The sequence below is a fragment of the Glycine soja genome, chromosome 1 (genome assembly GCF_004193775.1).
Source record: "Glycine soja cultivar W05 chromosome 1, ASM419377v2, whole genome shotgun sequence".
Taxonomy (NCBI): domain Eukaryota; kingdom Viridiplantae; phylum Streptophyta; class Magnoliopsida; order Fabales; family Fabaceae; genus Glycine; species Glycine soja.
The window spans coordinates 46,261,972-46,281,676 of NC_041002.1; the positions used below are offsets into that span (position 1 = coordinate 46,261,972).

The 19,705-nt window shown below is 34.5% G+C and overlaps 1 protein-coding gene and 1 long non-coding RNA gene across 2 annotated transcripts; one reads left to right on the forward strand and one right to left on the reverse strand.

Moving 5' to 3' along the window:
* Positions 1–744: 744 nt before the first annotated feature.
* LOC114417081 lies at positions 745–8,639 on the reverse strand. Its single transcript, XR_003667715.1, has 13 exons — positions 8,137–8,639; positions 7,665–7,847; positions 7,503–7,565; positions 6,913–6,984; positions 6,536–6,803; positions 5,475–5,594; positions 4,941–5,000; positions 4,646–4,686; positions 4,466–4,543; positions 4,299–4,383; positions 3,196–3,363; positions 891–1,260; positions 745–795 (listed from the first exon to the last, which is right to left on the reverse strand). It is a non-coding gene; the product is annotated as an uncharacterized LOC114417081 (long non-coding RNA).
* A 6,065-nt stretch (positions 8,640–14,704) lies between these two features.
* LOC114385424 lies at positions 14,705–15,331 on the forward strand. Its single transcript, XM_028345533.1, has 2 exons — positions 14,705–15,167; positions 15,240–15,331. The coding sequence occupies exons 1-2, from the start codon at positions 14,705–14,707 to the stop codon at positions 15,329–15,331; spliced, it is 555 nt and encodes a 184-aa protein (XP_028201334.1).
* Positions 15,332–19,705: the final 4,374 nt, after the last annotated feature.

Sequence of the window (19,705 nt, forward strand, 5' to 3'; positions counted from 1 at the left end):
AGAGTAAACAAGGTAACATTTTTGTAATTATTAGAAGAAACATATAAACCAAAACTGAAAACAAAAATCAACCAAATACATGCTAAGTATACACGAGATTCATTTTCAACACAAGTGTCAAGCATCATAAAAAAGGGTGGTCCAGTGCAAAAGGCTTACACTCTAGTTTGGTGTAGGGAGGGTTCAGAGGTACAAAGCCATTACTCCATTAGTGGAAAGGTTGTTTCCGCAACGTAAACCCATAATCAACAAGTAAAAAAGCAACCTTACAATTGCACCAAGGCTTAGCCTCTATAAATCTTGAATGCCGAGCAGCAAAAAATAAAAAAAATAAAGATCATACCATTTTTATAAATAAAGTTTTAGAGAACAATAAGATCTTTATTCTGATCCGTTGGCAAACAATGACTGTTAATTTCATGGTGTAAAACAAAGTTGGTATGAGGGATTTCTAATGTGTCCAAAAACTGCATATTTTGATGTGAAAATAATTAGGAAAAGGAAAAGAGAGAGAGACCAAAAAGCAAAAGCATAATAAAAAACCCTAATGAGAAGATTCCCCCGTAGCTTTTCAAATAAGTCCCAACAAAGTATATAAACACCAAAGAAATCAAATTTTGGAAGCATATTTCAGTATAGATGCTTATATCAGCAAACACACTAGGTAAAATTACTAGGTCATTGTACACAGGCTTACCCTTGCACATGCAAAGAGACTGTTTCAGGGGACTGAGAAAAACTTGCCTGACTTTGCTGTTCTTTATCGACTCGAAGATTTTTGCCTCTTCTAATCAACTAAGAAAATGTTTGAAAAAACAAAGATAAGGAAATATTTAAAGTAATTGATGCAGAAACTACTACCAACTTTCCATTTAAAGAAATGTGCATACAATTTTGCATCAGAAATGTCTGACAGAACTCCGCTGAATCAGTGATTGAGCAATATGTAGCTTAAACCAACCAAGATGATCAAGCAGACCAGACGATCAACCACCCCTTCATCAGCACAACATCTAGGATAAAGTCCTTAACCCATTTCTTGGAAGTTGCCACCATGTAACTAGGAAAAAACTAATGAATACATGAAAGGCATACCCAAGGCTTGGATGTCAAGGCATGAAAAAGATATTAGATGTCCAACTTCCACACCCACCATTTGCACTGCTAGACGTCAGTTAGTGATCATCTTCCATATATACTCTGCATGATGAAAGTGACAGACCATATTTTGGCATGCATAACTTTGCACAAGCCAGGAACCTGCTTAACAGAGAAATTTGACTATAAACATAAGTTGAAGAATGCATAAATAAAAATAACTTGAAAATAAAACAATCAGCTCAGAATCATAATAAATACTCCAATTCAAAAGTTTTCAATACTCAATTTATATGACTCTTACTAATTATCTTGGTCAAAAGTGTTATTAAAAAAATAGATGCCAACAACAAAAGTGTAACATGCATAAGTATATGAAAGGAAAGACATGGCTAATTAATAATCCTAATGGTTTTAACCTTCATTGTTTATACTACAAACAAAAAAAAAACTACTAAATTTTCAATACTCATTTTTCTGACTTGTTTATCAATTATCTTAGTCAAATGTATTATTAAAAAATTAAACACCAACAACAAAAGTGTAGTATCCATAAGCATATGAAAGGAAGACACTTGTTACCCCCAAACAAAAAGTGTTGCTAGTTACCAAAAGCAAACAGACATTATATAAATTACCAGAAAAAGGACAGTAGTGTCTTTCAAGTTTTGGATGAGCGGCCTACTTGGAAGATAGAAAACAGAAATTCATAGGGCTGTCTTTTCTGTTTTGGTTGTACAAACAAACAAATAGTCGTGCGAAACAGGAAGGAATACATGTCTGATCTGAACAGGCATGGCAGCATGTGAGGTGAGGCAGAAAGATGTAACAGAATACACTTCTCGAGTATCTCTGTGATATAATTCTTGTTTTCGTTTTATGTCATTTACTGTAATTTTCTTTCTTTTGTATCTGTCACTCAGTTAAAGTTTTCACCTTCAGACAGTTATAACTGACTTTTGTCTTTGTTGTCCTGGCAGTATATTTTGGGTTGTAAGTCAATGATTCCATCTTTGTAACTTTTTCACAAATCAATACAATTTCATTACCTAGAGCACATTGATTCTATCCCATGGCTTCTGAAAACCAACCTCCTCCACTACCGCAGCCATTTCAAGCTTCACCGTGAAACTCATATCGTCCGTCCTAATGAAAGAAAAGGAAAGGGAAAGAGGTGGTCTTCTTGTCTGGATGGTTCTAGCAAAAAAACAAGCTGGAAGGGGGAGTCTTAGTTATGATACTATATTTCAAAATTGAGGTTGTGATGAAACTACAGGGAATCATTTATAAATCTTAAGCTATAGTGACCTATTTAAAAAATCTCAAAAAGTACAAAAGCTTGCCAATTAATTTTATCTCAATCATATAACAGATGACACCCATTTTTCTTTCAACGAAATATGATATTTTACTCATTGGGTCAGTATGCTACTGCTCATCAAGCTAATCAGTAGCTTGCCAGACAAGGGCTAGGCCTTTTGATTCACCCAGCCAGCCAGTGGGTAGCATACTCTTCTTGTGAGACAACACTACAGAGAAGCTAAGTCCTTATGTAACTTAATAGTCAACCAAAGAGTGTGATTATACGCATTCCCAAAATTTTCAAATTTTTAACATGTTAAGAATGTAGAAGTCTTGGGTTATCTGGATTTGTCAGGTTAAAACTTGTGAAATTTTGGGTGTATGAATCATTTTCCATAACCAAAACATGATTTATTTCCCCCCACCACCAATTCGAGTGGCAAAATTTTTGGTTGAGGGGAATGAAGGGGGAACACTTCCGCAATAGTGAAATGCTCTGCAACAAGCTTTGAGAGCAAGGAGGCTCCGTTCTGTGACAGTGCATTAGCAACCACTCCAACTACTGTTAACTACTCTGATTCAGGCACAGTCAACATCGGCTGGAGCCTCAACCAAAAATCAGTCTCCAATTGCAAATAACAAAGCGCTAGGCTTCCATATCCCTCTAGTTCATTTATTTCCACTTTTAGATAATAAAGTTATTCAAACTCTAAATTCAACAATTTGGTTTAAGACGAAGCAAAATCATATTAGAAACATGTTAATAATTGCCACCAATCATTTATTTCCATATACCTTTAGAAAAAATAAAATTTCAGTCTTCATGTAGTGAGAATCTTATGATATATCAAGACTTGGAATGATTTTTGGAAGCAGTCTGTAAGGTGGCCTTGAACATGACCCACCATCACTATTTAGGAATTTGAGTTCATTTTCAAGAACAGAGTAAGCTTCTGAAAATGCCTGCACTAATATTATAACTAATGAGAAACACTACCAGAAAAGTCAAATTCATCAAAGCATAATTCTTTCTTAAATAAAACCAATTTCAATTTTCAAGAATCTTATTTTAGAGCAATATTTGGGAGATTCAAGGATGACACCATAAATTGTTAATAATATACAATGATTTTGATGAACTTCAAGAAGTTTAAACACGGTACTCAGAAAAACATCATATATGGACCCATTAGAGTTCTATGCTTCTACTAACATAAGCCGCCTTAATTGCAATTATCATATGATAAAGGGGTCCTAGCTCCTAGCCACTTGTGGGTACACTGCAGCTTAATCTTTTAGAGTCAATTATGTGTGTTGGAAAGCCGCCTTAATTGCTGTGACCTGTAGCCTGCCTTAGTTGTGGTTGTGGCTTCTCTGGGCAGCCTTAATTGCAGCATGGAGGATTTGTTTAGTCCCACATGACTAGAGATATGGCTTAAATAAAGCTTGGTTAATCCTCACTTTACAAGTCAGTTTTGTGAGGTTGAGTTAGGCACTAAGCCTAAATTCTAACAGTAAGTTTACAAATCTTGCCAGACTTCAACAAAATTTGTCCATCCTCTACAACTTTCAAGAATCATGAACACATTTCCTCTTAGAAAATCACAAACTGACACATGCCACATTGTTATTGAAAGTACATTTGTCATCCACAGGCATTTCAGGTGCATTATTGCTAAAAAAATTATAGACACCTAGATCAGTTAATGAAGACATTAGAAGCTGTTTTACTGCCAAAATTACACGAAATATTTTCTTTTTTATTGGTTTGAATTACATTAAAGATAGTTTCATAGCTTGTGGATAACATAAACTACAGGTTTTTTTCCCTGTCATCATGGCATAGCAAAGGTCAAGTATAACAATTGAAATATGGAAAAGTTGTTGTTAATCAATACCTTAATACATTGATGTATTCAGAAGCAATTCCTTCCCAAATTATTAGTTGGAAAAAGAGGATCATCTATGTGAATTGGATCGATGCTGCAATGAAGGTAATTGCCATTTAGCTGGAGAAAAAGGAATGATATCGCACAGTAGATAGAAAGTTTGGTTTCTATATTACCTACAACCTCTTTCTCTTTTTATATAAAGTCCACTTCCCTGAACTGATATTCTCATTTGGCGAGGATCAAACACATTCCTAAAAGAAAAACCATTGAATTGGATTCTAACCAAAACAAAATAATTATACAAGTCCTCTCTAGTAGCAACAATAAAATATATAATTATGATTAGTTCTCACCCAAAAAAGTAAAGAAAATCCATTAGAAGACTTCCATAATTCTGCCAGAAAATGTAAGAGAAGTTTATTTAGTAGAAGTAATAAATACAGCTCTCCATAACCCAGCTTGTTTTTTTATACTAAATCCCCATTGATTAAAAGAAAAAACAAAATAAGAGTAAAGTCTGGTTTTTCATTCTCTTTAAATTGTGGCATTCTACCCTTAGTTTTATAATAATTCAGAAGACAATTAGTCCTCGATGGCCATCAACAGATACAGACTTGAATAACTATAACTAGAGAGATCTAAGTTTACTTGGTTGATTGGCCAGCCAAGATGGTGTTCATGCTGAAGAAATCGTATAATTAGTAAGACCTGCATAAAAAATACAAAATACAAAACAAAAACAAATGTTTTTAGCAGATACAGACTACAATTTCTCAAAACACTCAAAAACAATGACAAAGCAACATAGTTGCAAAAACAAATTGTGTTTAAGAGGAAGGCAATAAGATATGTTGAAGTGTGTTTCCTACAGCTTCCACCTCAATTTCAAAAAGCAAGTGAATCTAAAGCACAGATTCCAAAAGAAACTAAGAACATAAAAATCTTTTTTTTTTCTTCACTTTTTCCACCTGATCATCACTAAACTGCCGAGGACAAGATTATATGAAACAATGATCATGCCAGTTGCAGATAGATCAGAAAATGTAATAAAACCAAAGATTCTTCAAATCTTCATAGCCTATCTGAAAAGCTACGTCAATTTGTGTTACTACAATAGAAAAGGGACTTAGAAAATTCATTGAGAAATGAAAATTGACTGAAAAAGGAAGCAATCATGCATACCAAACAGTAGGAACTTAAGCCACCAGAGTCGGACTGATCAAGGCTTCGATCAGCCAAAAACTGTTTTAGTACCAAAGCAAGAGGTGTAGCAGCTGGAAATTGCTCTGTCAACCCCTTAACCTACAGGAAGCAGTATCATAAGTAAGAATTACAAATACCAAGCAAAATAAAGAGAACCACATGATACATTTGACCACAAGTACAGTATCAGAGCTGAATGTAGAACAACTCATTCACTTATAGTTGATTTTGTTGACAGCCCATTGGATCTCAACAATTCCAACCAATGGACTTATTCGGTTCTGCTGCTCTTAATAATCATCGAAGAAAAAAATAGTTGTTATGCTGTGTCTAATACAAGTTCTTGTGATGTATTTATGAAACCATGGGATCAAGCTGAATTATTAAAAAATATTCCAGGGAGGAGGTACAAGAGGAAAACATAAGATATACATTAAGGCATTGCATAAATATGGCATCAAGCTTCTTTGAAGTACAGTTTTTGTTGCATTTCTTCTCATCGATGTTGTTAAAATAAGTAGACCATTTCACTGGTAGGCATCCAATTCTGCATTCTACATATGTAACTGAGCAATCCTAACAACCCACCGTAAGTTTATTCTTGGGGTTAAAATATATATTTGTGAAAAAAAGAAAATTTAATAAAAAAAAGGTATTTATTCATACAAATTAACATGTTTTGTACAACTTCAAAGAATTTTTCTAACTTCCTGAGTGAGATTTAGGGAAAAAAATTATTCACCAAAAAATAGTCTATCCCAATCAAATAAATAAAGAATAAATTTCTTCAAGATTTATGGTTAGACAAATAAAGTAGGTTACTCTCTTCTTGAACTAGGGCATATGTGTGTATGTGTGTGTGCATGCATATGGTGCACACATGCATGCCTGCATGCATATATGTGTGTGTGCATGCCTGCATGTCCTTTTGACCAAAAGATGGATAGGTATCCAACAGAAAAAAATAAATATATATATATAACCACTGAAACAGGAATATTTTATGTAATTGAGGGCCCTATAGACATTGGAAAAATCACCATTTCTGTAGTCTGGAGTCCAGTATGTGATGGGGACTTAAAGTTGATGTCCAGTCTAACTGATTTCGATTTCAAGGCATCGAATTTCATTTGGGATCTTTTTGACAAAGCCAAATCTTCTAACTGGAAGGTATCGGATTGATTGTCATTACCATGTTCTCCAGGAGACAGGAGTACAATGTGGCTCTTCATTTAACGACTGTATCATAGGAGCTGATGAGGTAATAACATCCTGTGGTACTTCCACCACAAGCATAATAATAGGAATCTGATAGAAAAAAGATACAGAATGATATCTTACCAGAAATCAAGATAAAGAGTACACTTATTAAGTAGATAATAACAATTAACAGCTTAAGAGAGAGAAGAGGTATTACAGCTGTATTTTTCACTGTCTTCAGAGAATCATTTTTCACCCAATCTTGATTGGCAAGATACCTAGCTGCATGCTGGCAAAATAAGCATAATAGCATCAATTGTCCGATATACAGAAAATCTTCTTGTTCTTATAATTACTATTGATAAAATATATACAAACTAGAAAGAACAAATCATTATATCCACCTATAATTTCGTTATAGAGAAGAAGAAAAAAAACAACAATGCAATAAGAAATTCTCTTTACATGTGGATCAAATAAAATATCATTTAAACAGAAATGGAAAGATTAATTAACAAGATCTGTAACACACGTTGTGCAGGAAGATTGAGAGGTAAAGCAAAACATTTTTTAATGTCTCAATTATTCAGGAAAGCCATGTTCAAGTCAAGCCTATCCAAAATACAAAGGTCCACACCACCAACTAGCTTCCAGTTTTTTCAAATTAAAAAACCAGTTTGTAAAGTATGAAAGAGAAAGAAACAAGTCAATGAACTGGCATGACAAGTGCAGATTATTTTATATCATAGTGCACTTCATAATTCATATATTCATGGCATGTGGGGACTCATTTATTGCCAATATTACCTGAAGACACGTTTCTTTAATTCCATTACGACCTTCCAGTATTCCAGCTTCTTTAATAGGTTCCTGAATATTTTATTACAAAAGTTAAACAAAGAGTGTTAATCCGTCATAGTAATAACATGGCCAGACCCACAAACAGGAGAAAAAAGGAAAAAAAATTACCAGGTTTCTCACTGGAGGGAGACAAACCACAAGGTCAACATCACTTGTTGGAAGGGACATACCAGTTGCATTTGAACCAAATATGTTTGTCCGGGATCTAGGCCACAGAACCTGCAGAAATCGGGTAACTCTCTTGACAGCCCAATTAATGTAAGGCCTCCTGGCCATATTTTCTGCAGCAACCTGGAGTACATTGTTATAATAACATGATTAGGTTTCTGGTGAAGATATCAAGATATATGAGGTTTCTACAGATTCAATAGCAATTCTATTTGGAAAGATTTTAAACAAAGGACTGGAATGCTGATAAGAAACAATTATCAAAATATAAGATACTAAAACAAGCTATGTAAAGTTCAAATGTGTATCATTCAGGAAAAAATTAGAATGGACAGGATATCATCCACTAGCTTGCAAAGGAGTATGCGAGAAGTGTTCAAGTATGCTTTAGTATAACAAATAAGCCCTGTACCTGTTTACAGAAGGGGGAAAAGGCTTCCATTGCGGCGGTGGTGTGTTTGATGCAGCGACGAGGAGAACGCGAAGGCAACGTGCGTGTAGTGGTCCAACAATATGGTGTGTGCTAGTTCTATAGGCTCCTTTGTGTGACGACAGAATAATGGTTGGTGGTTTGACGACATCGGTGGATAGAGGTTGGTTCGAGTCTGATGATGACACTAGGGTTCAATGTTTCGATAACTGAGTTTTAGAGCCTTGTTGTTGGCCCCATTGGTGACCCCAGTGTTGCGACTTGCAACTGCGTCTGTGCTTCCATGGCTTCCCTTCTTGTTTTTGTTTTTTAATTTTCTTAAAAAAAACAAAAAAGTTTGAAAACCAACAACTTGATCGGGTTGCACCAGGTCTCCCCCGATTCATTACATGAGTGATATGATTGTTGGACTGAACCAGTTGGTCCACCAAATCCAGATCCCCAGGCGGACCGATTAGGTCAGTTTGATTATTAAAACTATGATTATGAGGAAGATCCTAAATGTCATACAATACCTAAAAAAACAATTGTAGCTTTATATGTGGGAGTTCAAAAGCAATTTTTTTGGCTTGTCATGTTCTACGTGTTCAAAGTGTACTATTTAACCATCATTAGTTATGCTTGTTCCAAGTGTTAATGGGGATGAGAATGGATTCAAAATTGAGAATTCATTGAGTGATAAAAAAACATTGGTGACATGAAAGTGGCATGGATAGTGTTGGCTTCTTTCCAATCTTTCATTGTCACCCCAACACCAATTCATGCAATTTAATGAGTTCTTATATTTTATTTTGTTCCCATCTTAACACTTACACATTGTTACAATGTTGAGCATGACATGTCAAAAAAATGATTTTGAAACTAGAAAAAAGAAAATTAGTGATGGGTATAATTTCTCACTAAATATAAAAAAATATGTTAGAGTTATTAAGTGATGGATTTTGTGACAAATACAGTTTCGTCACAAAATGGGGTGTCCCAAACTGTTAGTGACGTCCGTCACATACTAATTTTATATAAAAAAAAATAGTTGACACCAAAATCTTATTTGCACTTGATAAGAGAATCATAAAAAGGAAAAAAAACTTTAAGGTCTCTTCTAAGTTTCACTAGCGTAAATAATTCCTTCAATTAAATAAATCCTATTTTAGATTTAACATTTAAAAATTTACAATTTTTTGTTTTCTTCTTTTTTAAAGTTATATAGTTCTATCTATTTTCTTTTAAATATTTAATTAAGATAATTGGTTTGAATTATTATATTATTTAAATGATATTTCTTAAGTTGATAAAAAAAATGGAAAATAATATAATAATTCACAAATTCTATATAACTTTGAAATATAAAATTAAATAAAAGTAATTTTAAAAATACTATTTGTGATGAACTATATACTTGATAATCTTATAATTACAATTTGTGACATAAATACTAAGAGAAACATTAATTTGTCACAAATTTTTCGCAAAATAATATTTAAAAGTTTGTAACGGATAATTTTTATATCAATATAAATCCGTCACAAAATTATTAGCTAAACATTTTATATTTATTTTGTGATAGATTTTGTGAAGAATAGCTTTAAGAGGTACAAAAAGTCTGTCAGAGAATCCCTCACTGAACATTACATATTATTTTGTGACAGATTTTGTGGTGAATGACTTTAGGAGGGGCAAACATCCATCACAAAATTCCTCCCAAAAGGAAATCTATTTATTTAGTTAGTAACGAAAAGCCTAGAGAAGGATAAAATCTATCACTAATTTCGCCCCAAAGTAGCACAAATAGCACTCACCACAAAATCTTATTATCCATCACAATGGTCGTTACTATTAGTGAAGGAAAATGGTCCTTCACAAAAGTTCATAACTAAATTTAATTTTTCTAGTCGTGAGGTAAAATTGTTTTTTTAGGTGTTGTATGTCTTTTAGTGTCTTTCTCACATTACAATGTTGCTTTCATCTATCCTCATAGATCTTCCTTGACTTGTGAAGCTCGACCCAATTTCTTGAATGAACTCATCATGAACAAGGTGGAAATAAGCAGGCCTAAACAATTTGTTACAAAAGAAATTTATTGAAAAAAAAGCTTAGTCATTTTCCCTAGTAAATTTATTCAAGCAACATGTTGTTTAGTGCTTTGCTTACTACAACCTCCCTTATGATAAGTTCATTTTTCTTAGTAACTTGATCCACCTTTAAAAGCCTATGAAGAGCTATGGGTATAGATGAAACCCTCTAACGCCATCGCTTGCAGCCATTTCATTTGGATCTTGTCATGCATAGGTGCATTGCTTCTCTTTCTGCTTCTTAGGAAGAGTTTTGAGTGTGATAATTTCTAAACTATTTCTATTTTATCTGCAGGCTGGGCAGATGACAATATACTTTATTAACTTGATGCCTGCATTTAGCTATTGTAGATGGGGGGTTATTTGGAAGCAATGGTATGACACTAATTTCATTGGAAATGGGACTTATCAGGTTTCTATTCGACTAAGTCTAGATATAGTTGGTTGATTGCTAATCGTGGGCATAGCTTGGGGGTCATTAGAATTGGATTTGGAAAATGCAACTTCCAGAGAATGTAAAGTTCTTTGTTTGGAGGCTTAGTCATAAAGCTCCCCCTACTAAGAGTTTTATGGTGCAATGTCGTATTCCTATTCCATATACTAAGAGTTTTATGGTGCAATGCCATATTCATATTCCATCTATTTGCCCTAGATGTGGGAAATGGTAAGGAAGATTCACATCATATTTTTTAGGAGTTTAGCAATATTATGCAGGTGTGGTAGTTGTTGAGCATTAGGGTGTTGATCCCTAATAGGGTTAACATGAATTGGCAAACGTGGATTCATGCTCAGATGCAACATGTGGGAAGGCTTCTTTTGTGGGAGGTGTGGAAGGCTCGTAATGAGTCTGTTGTCAAGGGGAAGCTTATTACAAACAACTAGATTGAGGCCAGGATTCATTCCTTGTTGGAGTTTATGGCCATGGTGTTTGATAGTGAGTTTGATGGTGTGGAGTCTAATGGAGTTAGTTAGAAAAGGTAGGCCTCTTGTATGCTTGTGTCAGAGAATTAAGTGACTATTCATGCTGATAGGAGTTGTCGTGGGAAACCTGGCGTTGTGGTTTTTGGTGGCCTAATCTGAGGCTTGAGTGGTGAGTGGATTAAGGGCTACTATGGGAACATTGACCATGCAGATATCTTGAAAGCACAACTGTTGGGGTTGCTTCATGGTTTGCAAAAATGCAGTAATGTTCTTTGTGTTTCAGACTCGCTGCATGCGGTCCAATTGATCAAGAAGAAAGTCCATAGCTACAATGCACATTATCATATTGTTGAACGTATTAGGGACTTTTTGAAGGAAGATTGGAGATTGGAGTTGAAGCATTCTCTACATGAAGGCAACTAGTGTGCGGATGCCTTAGCCAAGAGCCTAAGTGAGGAGTGGCCATGTCCGAGGAGCTTTTTATTTTGGAGCTTCCGCTGCCAGAGATGGCTGATTTACTTCTGGTTGATGTTGTGCAAGTCTCTTTTTAGAGGCTTTAGTTTTGTTCTTTTTTGGTTTTTGCTTGTTTCATCACTTTACCAAAAGAAAACATTTAGTTAAAGTTATTATTTTTTAGTTCTCGTAGAAATTAATTGTTTTAGTTTTTATTATTTTTATGTAATATCAAATTAATTTATTTTCTTCTATTCATGGCTTTTTAAAGAAATTGTAAAATATAAAATCACTTTTTGGACATTTTTATTTGAATCCCTCCTTTGTTGTTGTTGCCGTCTTTGGCGTTGGCGAGATGATCGTGTTGTTTAGCGTGAGAGTCGTGGTGGAATCCATGAGGAAGAGTGTGAGTATAAATAATCTCTCGTTGGATAAGCTCCCTCTCAATGCTACCAACCCCATCGGCTACGCCTCCGTCGACGATGATGCTCCAATCAACTTCGGCAATGCCAATGAAGAAGGCACTCATGGTTTGACACTCACGAGTATGTCAACAAATGCAAAGGAGAGGAGATGAACGTTTAAAAAATAAAAAATGAAAGCACCATAATGTTTCCAAAAGCCACGAGACTCACAAGCATTGTTATAAAAATCAGTTCGATCCAGCCTGTCGGATCGATTCAACCGAGATCCAACCAGTTTTGTTATTGGATTATTCATGTATGTAATCCGGAATGACCTGTCCAAACCCGACCAGTGTTGAGGAAACTCCGTGACTCTTCCAATTTTACAAATCCGGACTGGGCTATGCACGCAAAAAAAAAATGAATCACCTCTATGATGTCATTTTGATGTTTCATTATTATCAGCCCAAAAAGAACTTTAATACGTTTGATATTTTTTTTAATACTTCTATTGTTATTTTGGATGAACTTTTATTAATCAAATAATATTAATTATATATTTATATATAAGATATATATATATATATATATATATATATATATATATATATATATATATATATAATTTTGAATTTTTTAAGATATACCAGATTAAATTGAGTCAATTATAAACCCACCAATTAAATCACTAACAAACTACTTCGAACAAGTCAATGACCAGACCAATTTTTATAACATTACTCACAAGTCTTAGGATAGTTTCCTAAAATTAAAACTATTGTCACTTTCATTGTATTTTTTTTCCTTCCACCTCATTTTCGAGGTAAAAGTAAAATTATGGTTCCCATATGAATTTACCCACTTTCAGCACAACTTTCAGCATAATCAAACACCCCTTCAATTTTACTTTCATTTTTTTTCAACGCACTTTCATTTTTATCATTCAGTAATGCCAAACATGGTTTGAGACTTTGGTTTTCTTTATATTCTCTTAGAGGAATTTGTTCTATCGTTCATGCTCTAATTCAATTAATTGAAAATTTCCTCCAACATCATTACTTAACTGTGATTATCCGTAATTTTAGATGCCTAAAAATAAGATCCCTGTTTCCCTCATCGTTGACATTAATATATATTAGCACTCGCTAGTTCATATCGAAAAGTTCTACATAGATAAACTGTCAACTAAATATTCAAAAGACGTACAAGTATAATTTTTCTCTACCGAATATACTAAATATCCTTTTTGACATATTCCGTAGAATAGGCTACCTCGTGTAGCATTAAAATCACCTTTGTGAGAAGGCATTGCCTTGTTCTCCACATCCTCATTGTCTGTTTTTTCCTTTCTATTTGTTCACATTCAATATTTTAAAAGAAACAATGAACACTGGTTCCCTCAATTTACTTTAACCATTCCCATCGTATGGTATAAAAGACATAATTTTTTGTAGTGATTGTAAGTGCATCACAAGATAACTCCTCAAGGCTAGAGCCTGTTCTTTCAAGGAAATTACGAACCCAAATAGATCTCAAACCCAATAAGACAAAAAGTACCAAGTCTTATGATGATTTTGCCAGGGGAATTGCTTGGGGCACCCAACAAATTTCCTAAATGCCAAAAATACCCTTATGGTATTTTCGGTTATAAATAGCAATAAAATTTTTTTATTTCTGCAGTGCCATTTTTTTCCGTAAAATTTCCGTAAGTCAGTGTGTGTTGCTTCCGTTAAGGGTGATTTGAAAGCGTATTTGTTCTCCGGTGGTGTAGTGCGTTGGTGACGAGTATATGGTGGATTATGGTCGGTTTTCGTTGCCGGAGAAGAAGAGGTACGCGAAGAACATACGGATTGGTGATTCGAATGAACATACGGATTTTTTTTATTTATAATTGTTAAATTAATTATTAATAATTTAGTAAATTTTGTTTTTACTAATTTTTGTAATATTACATTGCTTAAAAATGAATATACTAATGATTAATAATTAAATAAATTTATATGAGAATGATTATGTATTTAATGTTTTTTATTGAAGGATGTATTTATTAGATTTATTTGACATTTTAATGAAAAAGTCCTATAAAATATTTTTTGTGTAAACAACTATATTTGTGTGAATTGAATTTGAATTTGTTGTTATTGAATTTGTTAAATGTTTTATTAAGATGGATGAAGATCAGTGGATGTATGATAGTATCATGTCCGAAGAAGTTGAAATGAATGTCGAAAATGAGGAAGATGCCGACGTTAAAGTTGATTGCTCTGATGCCTTTAATACTTATGAGGTATTTGAGCAATTTGTTGTTGTTGGTACAATAATTATATTACATAAATGTTTACTCATGGCAAACCTGATTTGAATTCTGTTGTAGTTGTTTGGTAGCCGTGATGAAGTTTTACAATGAGCTCGATCGTTGACTCATGACATTGGATTTGTTGTTGTTATAATGAGGTTAGACACCAATACCGGTGTTTGAGGAAAAGCCTCATTTCTGTTGATAGCTCGTGAAAGGAGTGGGAGTATAGGCCTAAGAAACATAATTTGGTAAGAACATGCACTGGCAGTAGAAAATGTGGATGCCCGTTTAAGTTGCGTGCGAAGCCAGTTTCGGGAGGAGACGACGAGATGGTGAAGTTAATTTATGGGATTCACAATCACAAAATGACAAAGTCATTGGTTGGGCATCCATATGCAGGTTGAATGACAAAGGATGAAAAGATTATTGTTGCTGATATGACGAAGTCCATGGTGAAGCCAAGAAATATTTTGTTGACGTTAAAGGAGCACAATGACAATAATTATACAACAATCAAACAAATTTACAATGTGAGACATGCTTACCGTTCCTCCATAAGAGGGAGTAACATCAAAATGCAACAACTGATGATGTTGCTTGATCGAGATCAGTATATTCACTGGCATAGGCTGAAGGATGATAATGTTGTACGGGACTTGTTTTGGAGTCATCCCGATGCAGTAAAGTTAATCAATTCATGTGATTTGGTTTTCTTGATTGACAGTACCTACAAAACCAATAGGTACAAACTGTCGTTGCATGATACTGTTGGTGTTACACCAACAGGAATGACATTCTCCGCTGGTTTTGCTTACTTGGAAGGAGAATGTTTTAATAATGTTGTTTGGGCTGTAGAGTGGTTTCGGGGTATTTTCATGATAGTTGATGCACTCCCCGGGATTATTGTCACTGACAGGGATTTGTCTTTGATGAATGCAGTGAAAACTGTATTCTTGGATGCTACGAACTTGTTGTGTCAGTTCCATATTGACAAGAATGTCAAGGCAAAGTGCAAAACCCTGGTTGCTTAAAAGAATGCATGGGATTATGTGATGGAGGCTTGGGGGAGTTTGCTTGACTATCCCAATAAGAGTTCTTTTGATGAGTACCTTAAAAACTTTGAAATGACTTGCTCTCCATGGCCTATGTTTGTAGACTATGTGTGTCAAACATGGGTGATTCCACACAAAGAAAGATTTGTGAAAGCATGGACAAACAAAGTGATGCATATAGGAAACACAACTACTAACAGGTATGAATATTGATTTTTGTTTGTTTTCATTTATTGAAGTGTTGATTTAAATGACAATGATGCGATTGTTTACATGTTTTTGTATATTTCATCTGTAGGGTTGAGAGTGCTCATTGGTCACTAAAGAGACTCCTACAAAACTCTGTTGGTGACATATGCAGTGTTTGGGAAGCAATGAATGACACTTCAACACACTCAGATTAAAGCATCTTTTGAGACAAGCACGCACGTGGTTGGGCATGTGTTTAAAGTAACCTTGTACAAAAAAACTACTTGGCATGGTATCAAGGTACGCTTTAAATGAAATTGCTGCTGAGTATGAGCGTGTAGCTTATGCAGGCAAAAACCCTTCACGATGTGGATGTGTCACGAGGAGTACCCACGGTCTTTCATGTGCATGTGAGTTGTTTAAATATGTTGTTAGCTCCATACCACTGGAGACAATTCATATTTGTTGGCGGAGACTTAGTTTTTCAGATCAAGGGTTAAGTGAGACAAAGGTGACCATAACTGAGGAGATGGAAACCATATCGAAACGCTTTCAGCAACTCGATGTTTGTGGTAAAATACATTTGAAGTCAAAGCTGCGAGAAATTGCTTACCCTGATATGAACTCCATCTGTCCTCCTCTAGAAAAAGTGAAGACCAAGGGTGCTCCAAAAAAACCACTTGCCAAACAACAAAAGTCAACAAAACGCGATCCGTCTTATTGGAAGTATGTTGATGCTTTACACTTTATGCAAAATAGTAATTCCTCAGTGAAACATAGTGCATCATCATCTTAGGACCCAATACAAAGATGGAATATTCCAATGTTGACTTAATTTCATCCTTGCATCCAGGATTCTATTGAAAACATTATTGATGTCAAAGCATATGGTAATTGTGGTTATCGTGCAATAGCTGCGTTATTGGGTATGGGTGAAGAATCGTGGTCATTGGTGAGGAACCATCTGCATAAAGAACTGACTAGTTGGTCTGATGAGTATATGAACCTGGTTGGTGGCATAGAGAGATTTGAGGAATTAAAGCGTTCTCTACTTGCAGACGACTTATCTAAGGTGCATAATTTTATTATTATGTCATTTTTTTGTTAAAATAACATTTTAAGTAACCACTATTTGTTATTTGTTACATGTAGCTTACCATGGACAAGTGGATGAATATTACGGATATGGGATACGTCATTACTTCACGATACAATGTGATCGTTGTTTCTCTTTCATGATAACATAGCATGAAATTTTTTTCTCTTAGAAGTCAGCCGCCGCCAAATTCTTTTGTGCATCGTGTAATATGCATTGGTCACATGTATGGAAATCATTTTGTACAAGTAATTGCATAATTATGAATTTAGTAAACATGCTAAAAATTTAGTTGTGTATCTAACGTTCAATTACCACTGTCGTTATGTAACAGGTGTTGTTACGAGACCACTGTCCTTTACCACCAGTGGCATTGTTGTGGAGTACACATTGTCATTCTCGGGCAAAGCAGTGGCCCACTCCATACATAGCTAGAATGCAGCGTTACACAACTTTGTCTAGGCTGAATACCGAATTTGTTGATTTAGGTGAACCATGAACATAAAATTTTATTAGCATTGACGTTTGTGTAAATTATTTTATTTTTTTTACATTCAGAATTTTGCTTTCAATCAGTATTTTTAAAAGGTACAAAACAATTAAAAGCTTTAAAAATCATAATCATACGGTTTCATTCGCTAATGGACATGAATTCAAACATTACATTAAGTTGAACATAGTGGAAACAAATAAAATTTGCATGAAACTACAATTAAGTAATACTAATTTTGCATTGAATCATGTTACGACCGAGACACGTCGTCTTCCATTTCCATTACCTGTTTACTAAAAACAGCTAAAATTTCTATTGGCCCAAATTGTTTCTAGTAGTTAGACTGTACTAAGACCTTTAGCACGTCATTGTTAGTTTTCAGCTCAATAATTTCAAATTTGATAACTTTATCTGAATACTCATAGTGGCTTGGTTGTCGAAAAAACAATCGTCTTACCGTTTGTGATTCATGAATATCATAAGGGGGAATCCCAAGAGGTACAACTTGCTTGATCAAATCCTTCAGTTCATCGATAGTACATCCGGAAGGAATGTCAAAATTTTTTGGATTTTTTCATGTGAACAAGTAACCGATAAACTCATTTTGGCGTTGCATGTTCCACCTCCCGTTGTAATATAGCAAGGCATCATGAGTAGGGGTCATAGTGGCTTCAAGTAAGTTTAATAGATCATCTAGTGTTCTACCAATGGTGCAAAATAATTCAATCGGGCCAACACACGAAAATTGATGATTACACATTAACATTGTGTTAACATCATCATCATTTTTTTAGTTGCATACATTGAAAGCAAAATTGGTTACATATAACTGTGAATGACTGCCGATAGTAAATTTCATCCAAAGATTGCTTGTTAGTTAGCTGAAGGGTATTGTGTATTCTGGTTTTTAGCGTTTCAAAATCACAAGTGTTAGGTACTCAAATGGGTACTGGAGTGGAACTTTGAAAATAAACACCACTATCATTGTGAATAATCGTGGAAGCAATGCCTTCCAATGTTATTTTGATGATGCTAAAGAATCAAGAGTTAAACAAAGTTTCAAGCAAAGATTCAAGAATCAAGTTTCAAGATTCAAGATTCAAGAATCAAGTTTCAAGAATCAAGAATCAAGATCAAGATTCAGAACTCAAGATTCAAGAATCAAGAGAAGACTCAATCAAGATAAGTATTAAAAAGTTTTTCAAAACATTGAGTAGCACATGAAATTTTCACAAAATCTCTTACCAAAGAGTTTTACTCTCTGGTAATCGATTACCAAAAGATAGTAATCGATTACCAATAACCAGCATTGTTTTTCAAATTGATTTACAAAACTGTAATCGATTACCACATAATCATGTAATCGATTACCAGTGTTTTTAAAACGTTAAGATTTTCAAAATTCAAAATGAAGAGTCACATCTATTGATGTGTAATCGATTACACCTTAATGATAATCGATTACCAGTGACTGTTTTCGAAAAATTCATTTCCAAAAGTCACAATTCTTCAAGTGACTTGTTTCTGAAGATTCTTTCAAAAGTCACAACTTTTCTAAGTAACTAGTTTTAAAAGAAATTGCCTAGAGTCACAAACTTTGACTTGAGTCATCAAAAGATTATAAATATGTGACCATGGCATGAATTTAAAATCGATCCATCATTTCTTTCAATCATTCTATCTTTCAACATCTTCTTTCATTTCTTTCAACAGAACTTTCTGGTTTCATTTCTCTTCATCCTTCTAAAAGTTTTTGTTCAAAAATTTCTCTTCCAAGAAAAGTTCTTTGTTCAAAAACTTGTGCTATTCATCTTTTTCATTCCCTTCTCCCTTTGCCAAAAAGAATTCGCCAAGGACTAACCACCTGAATTTTTTTTGTGTCTCTCTTCTCCCTTTTCCAAAAGAACGAAGGACTAACCGTCTGAATTCTTTTGTGTCTCCCTTCTCCCTTGTCAAAGAATTCAAAATGACATAGTCTGAGAATTCTTTTGATTCTTCCCTTTCCCATAAACAAAAGATTTCAAAGGACTAACCGCCTGAGAATTCTTTTGTTTCCCCCTTCACAAAGTTTTGAAGGACTAACCGCCTGAGAACTTTGTCTTAACACATTGGAGGGTACATCCTTTGTGGTACAAGTAGAGGGTACATCTACTTGGGTTGTTGACTAAGAACAAGAGAGGGTACATCTCTTGTGGATCAGTTCTAGTGGAGGATACATCCACTAGGTTGTTCAAAGAGAACAAGGGAGGGTACATCCCTTGTGGATCTTTGCTTGTAAAGGAATTTACAAGGTTGAAAAGAAATCTCAAGGACCATAGGTCGCTTGGGGACTGGATGTAGGCACGGGTTGTTGTCGAACCAGTATAAAAACTCTTTTGTGTTTGTCTCCTTCTTCCCTACTCTTTTAATTTCCGTTGTGCACTTTAATTCCCGCTTTTACTCTTGGTTAAGTTTCTTTTCTATTCTTCATTTACTTAACAACATAGTAAAAGCCTTAGAAGAGTAAATTTTTAATTAGTAAAGGTTTAGGAATAATTAATTCAACCCCCCTTCTTAATTATTCTGAGGCCACTTG

Excerpts from the sequence above, each read along its gene's own strand:
- LOC114385424 (XM_028345533.1), top strand. The coding sequence starts at position 14,705 with ATGACAAAGGATGAAAAGATTATTGTTGCTGATATGACGAAGTCCATG. Across the intron at positions 15,168-15,239 it reads GGCTGTAGAGTGGTTTCGGG|TGAAAACTGTATTCTTGGAT; the intron begins GTATTTTCATGA and ends TGATGAATGCAG.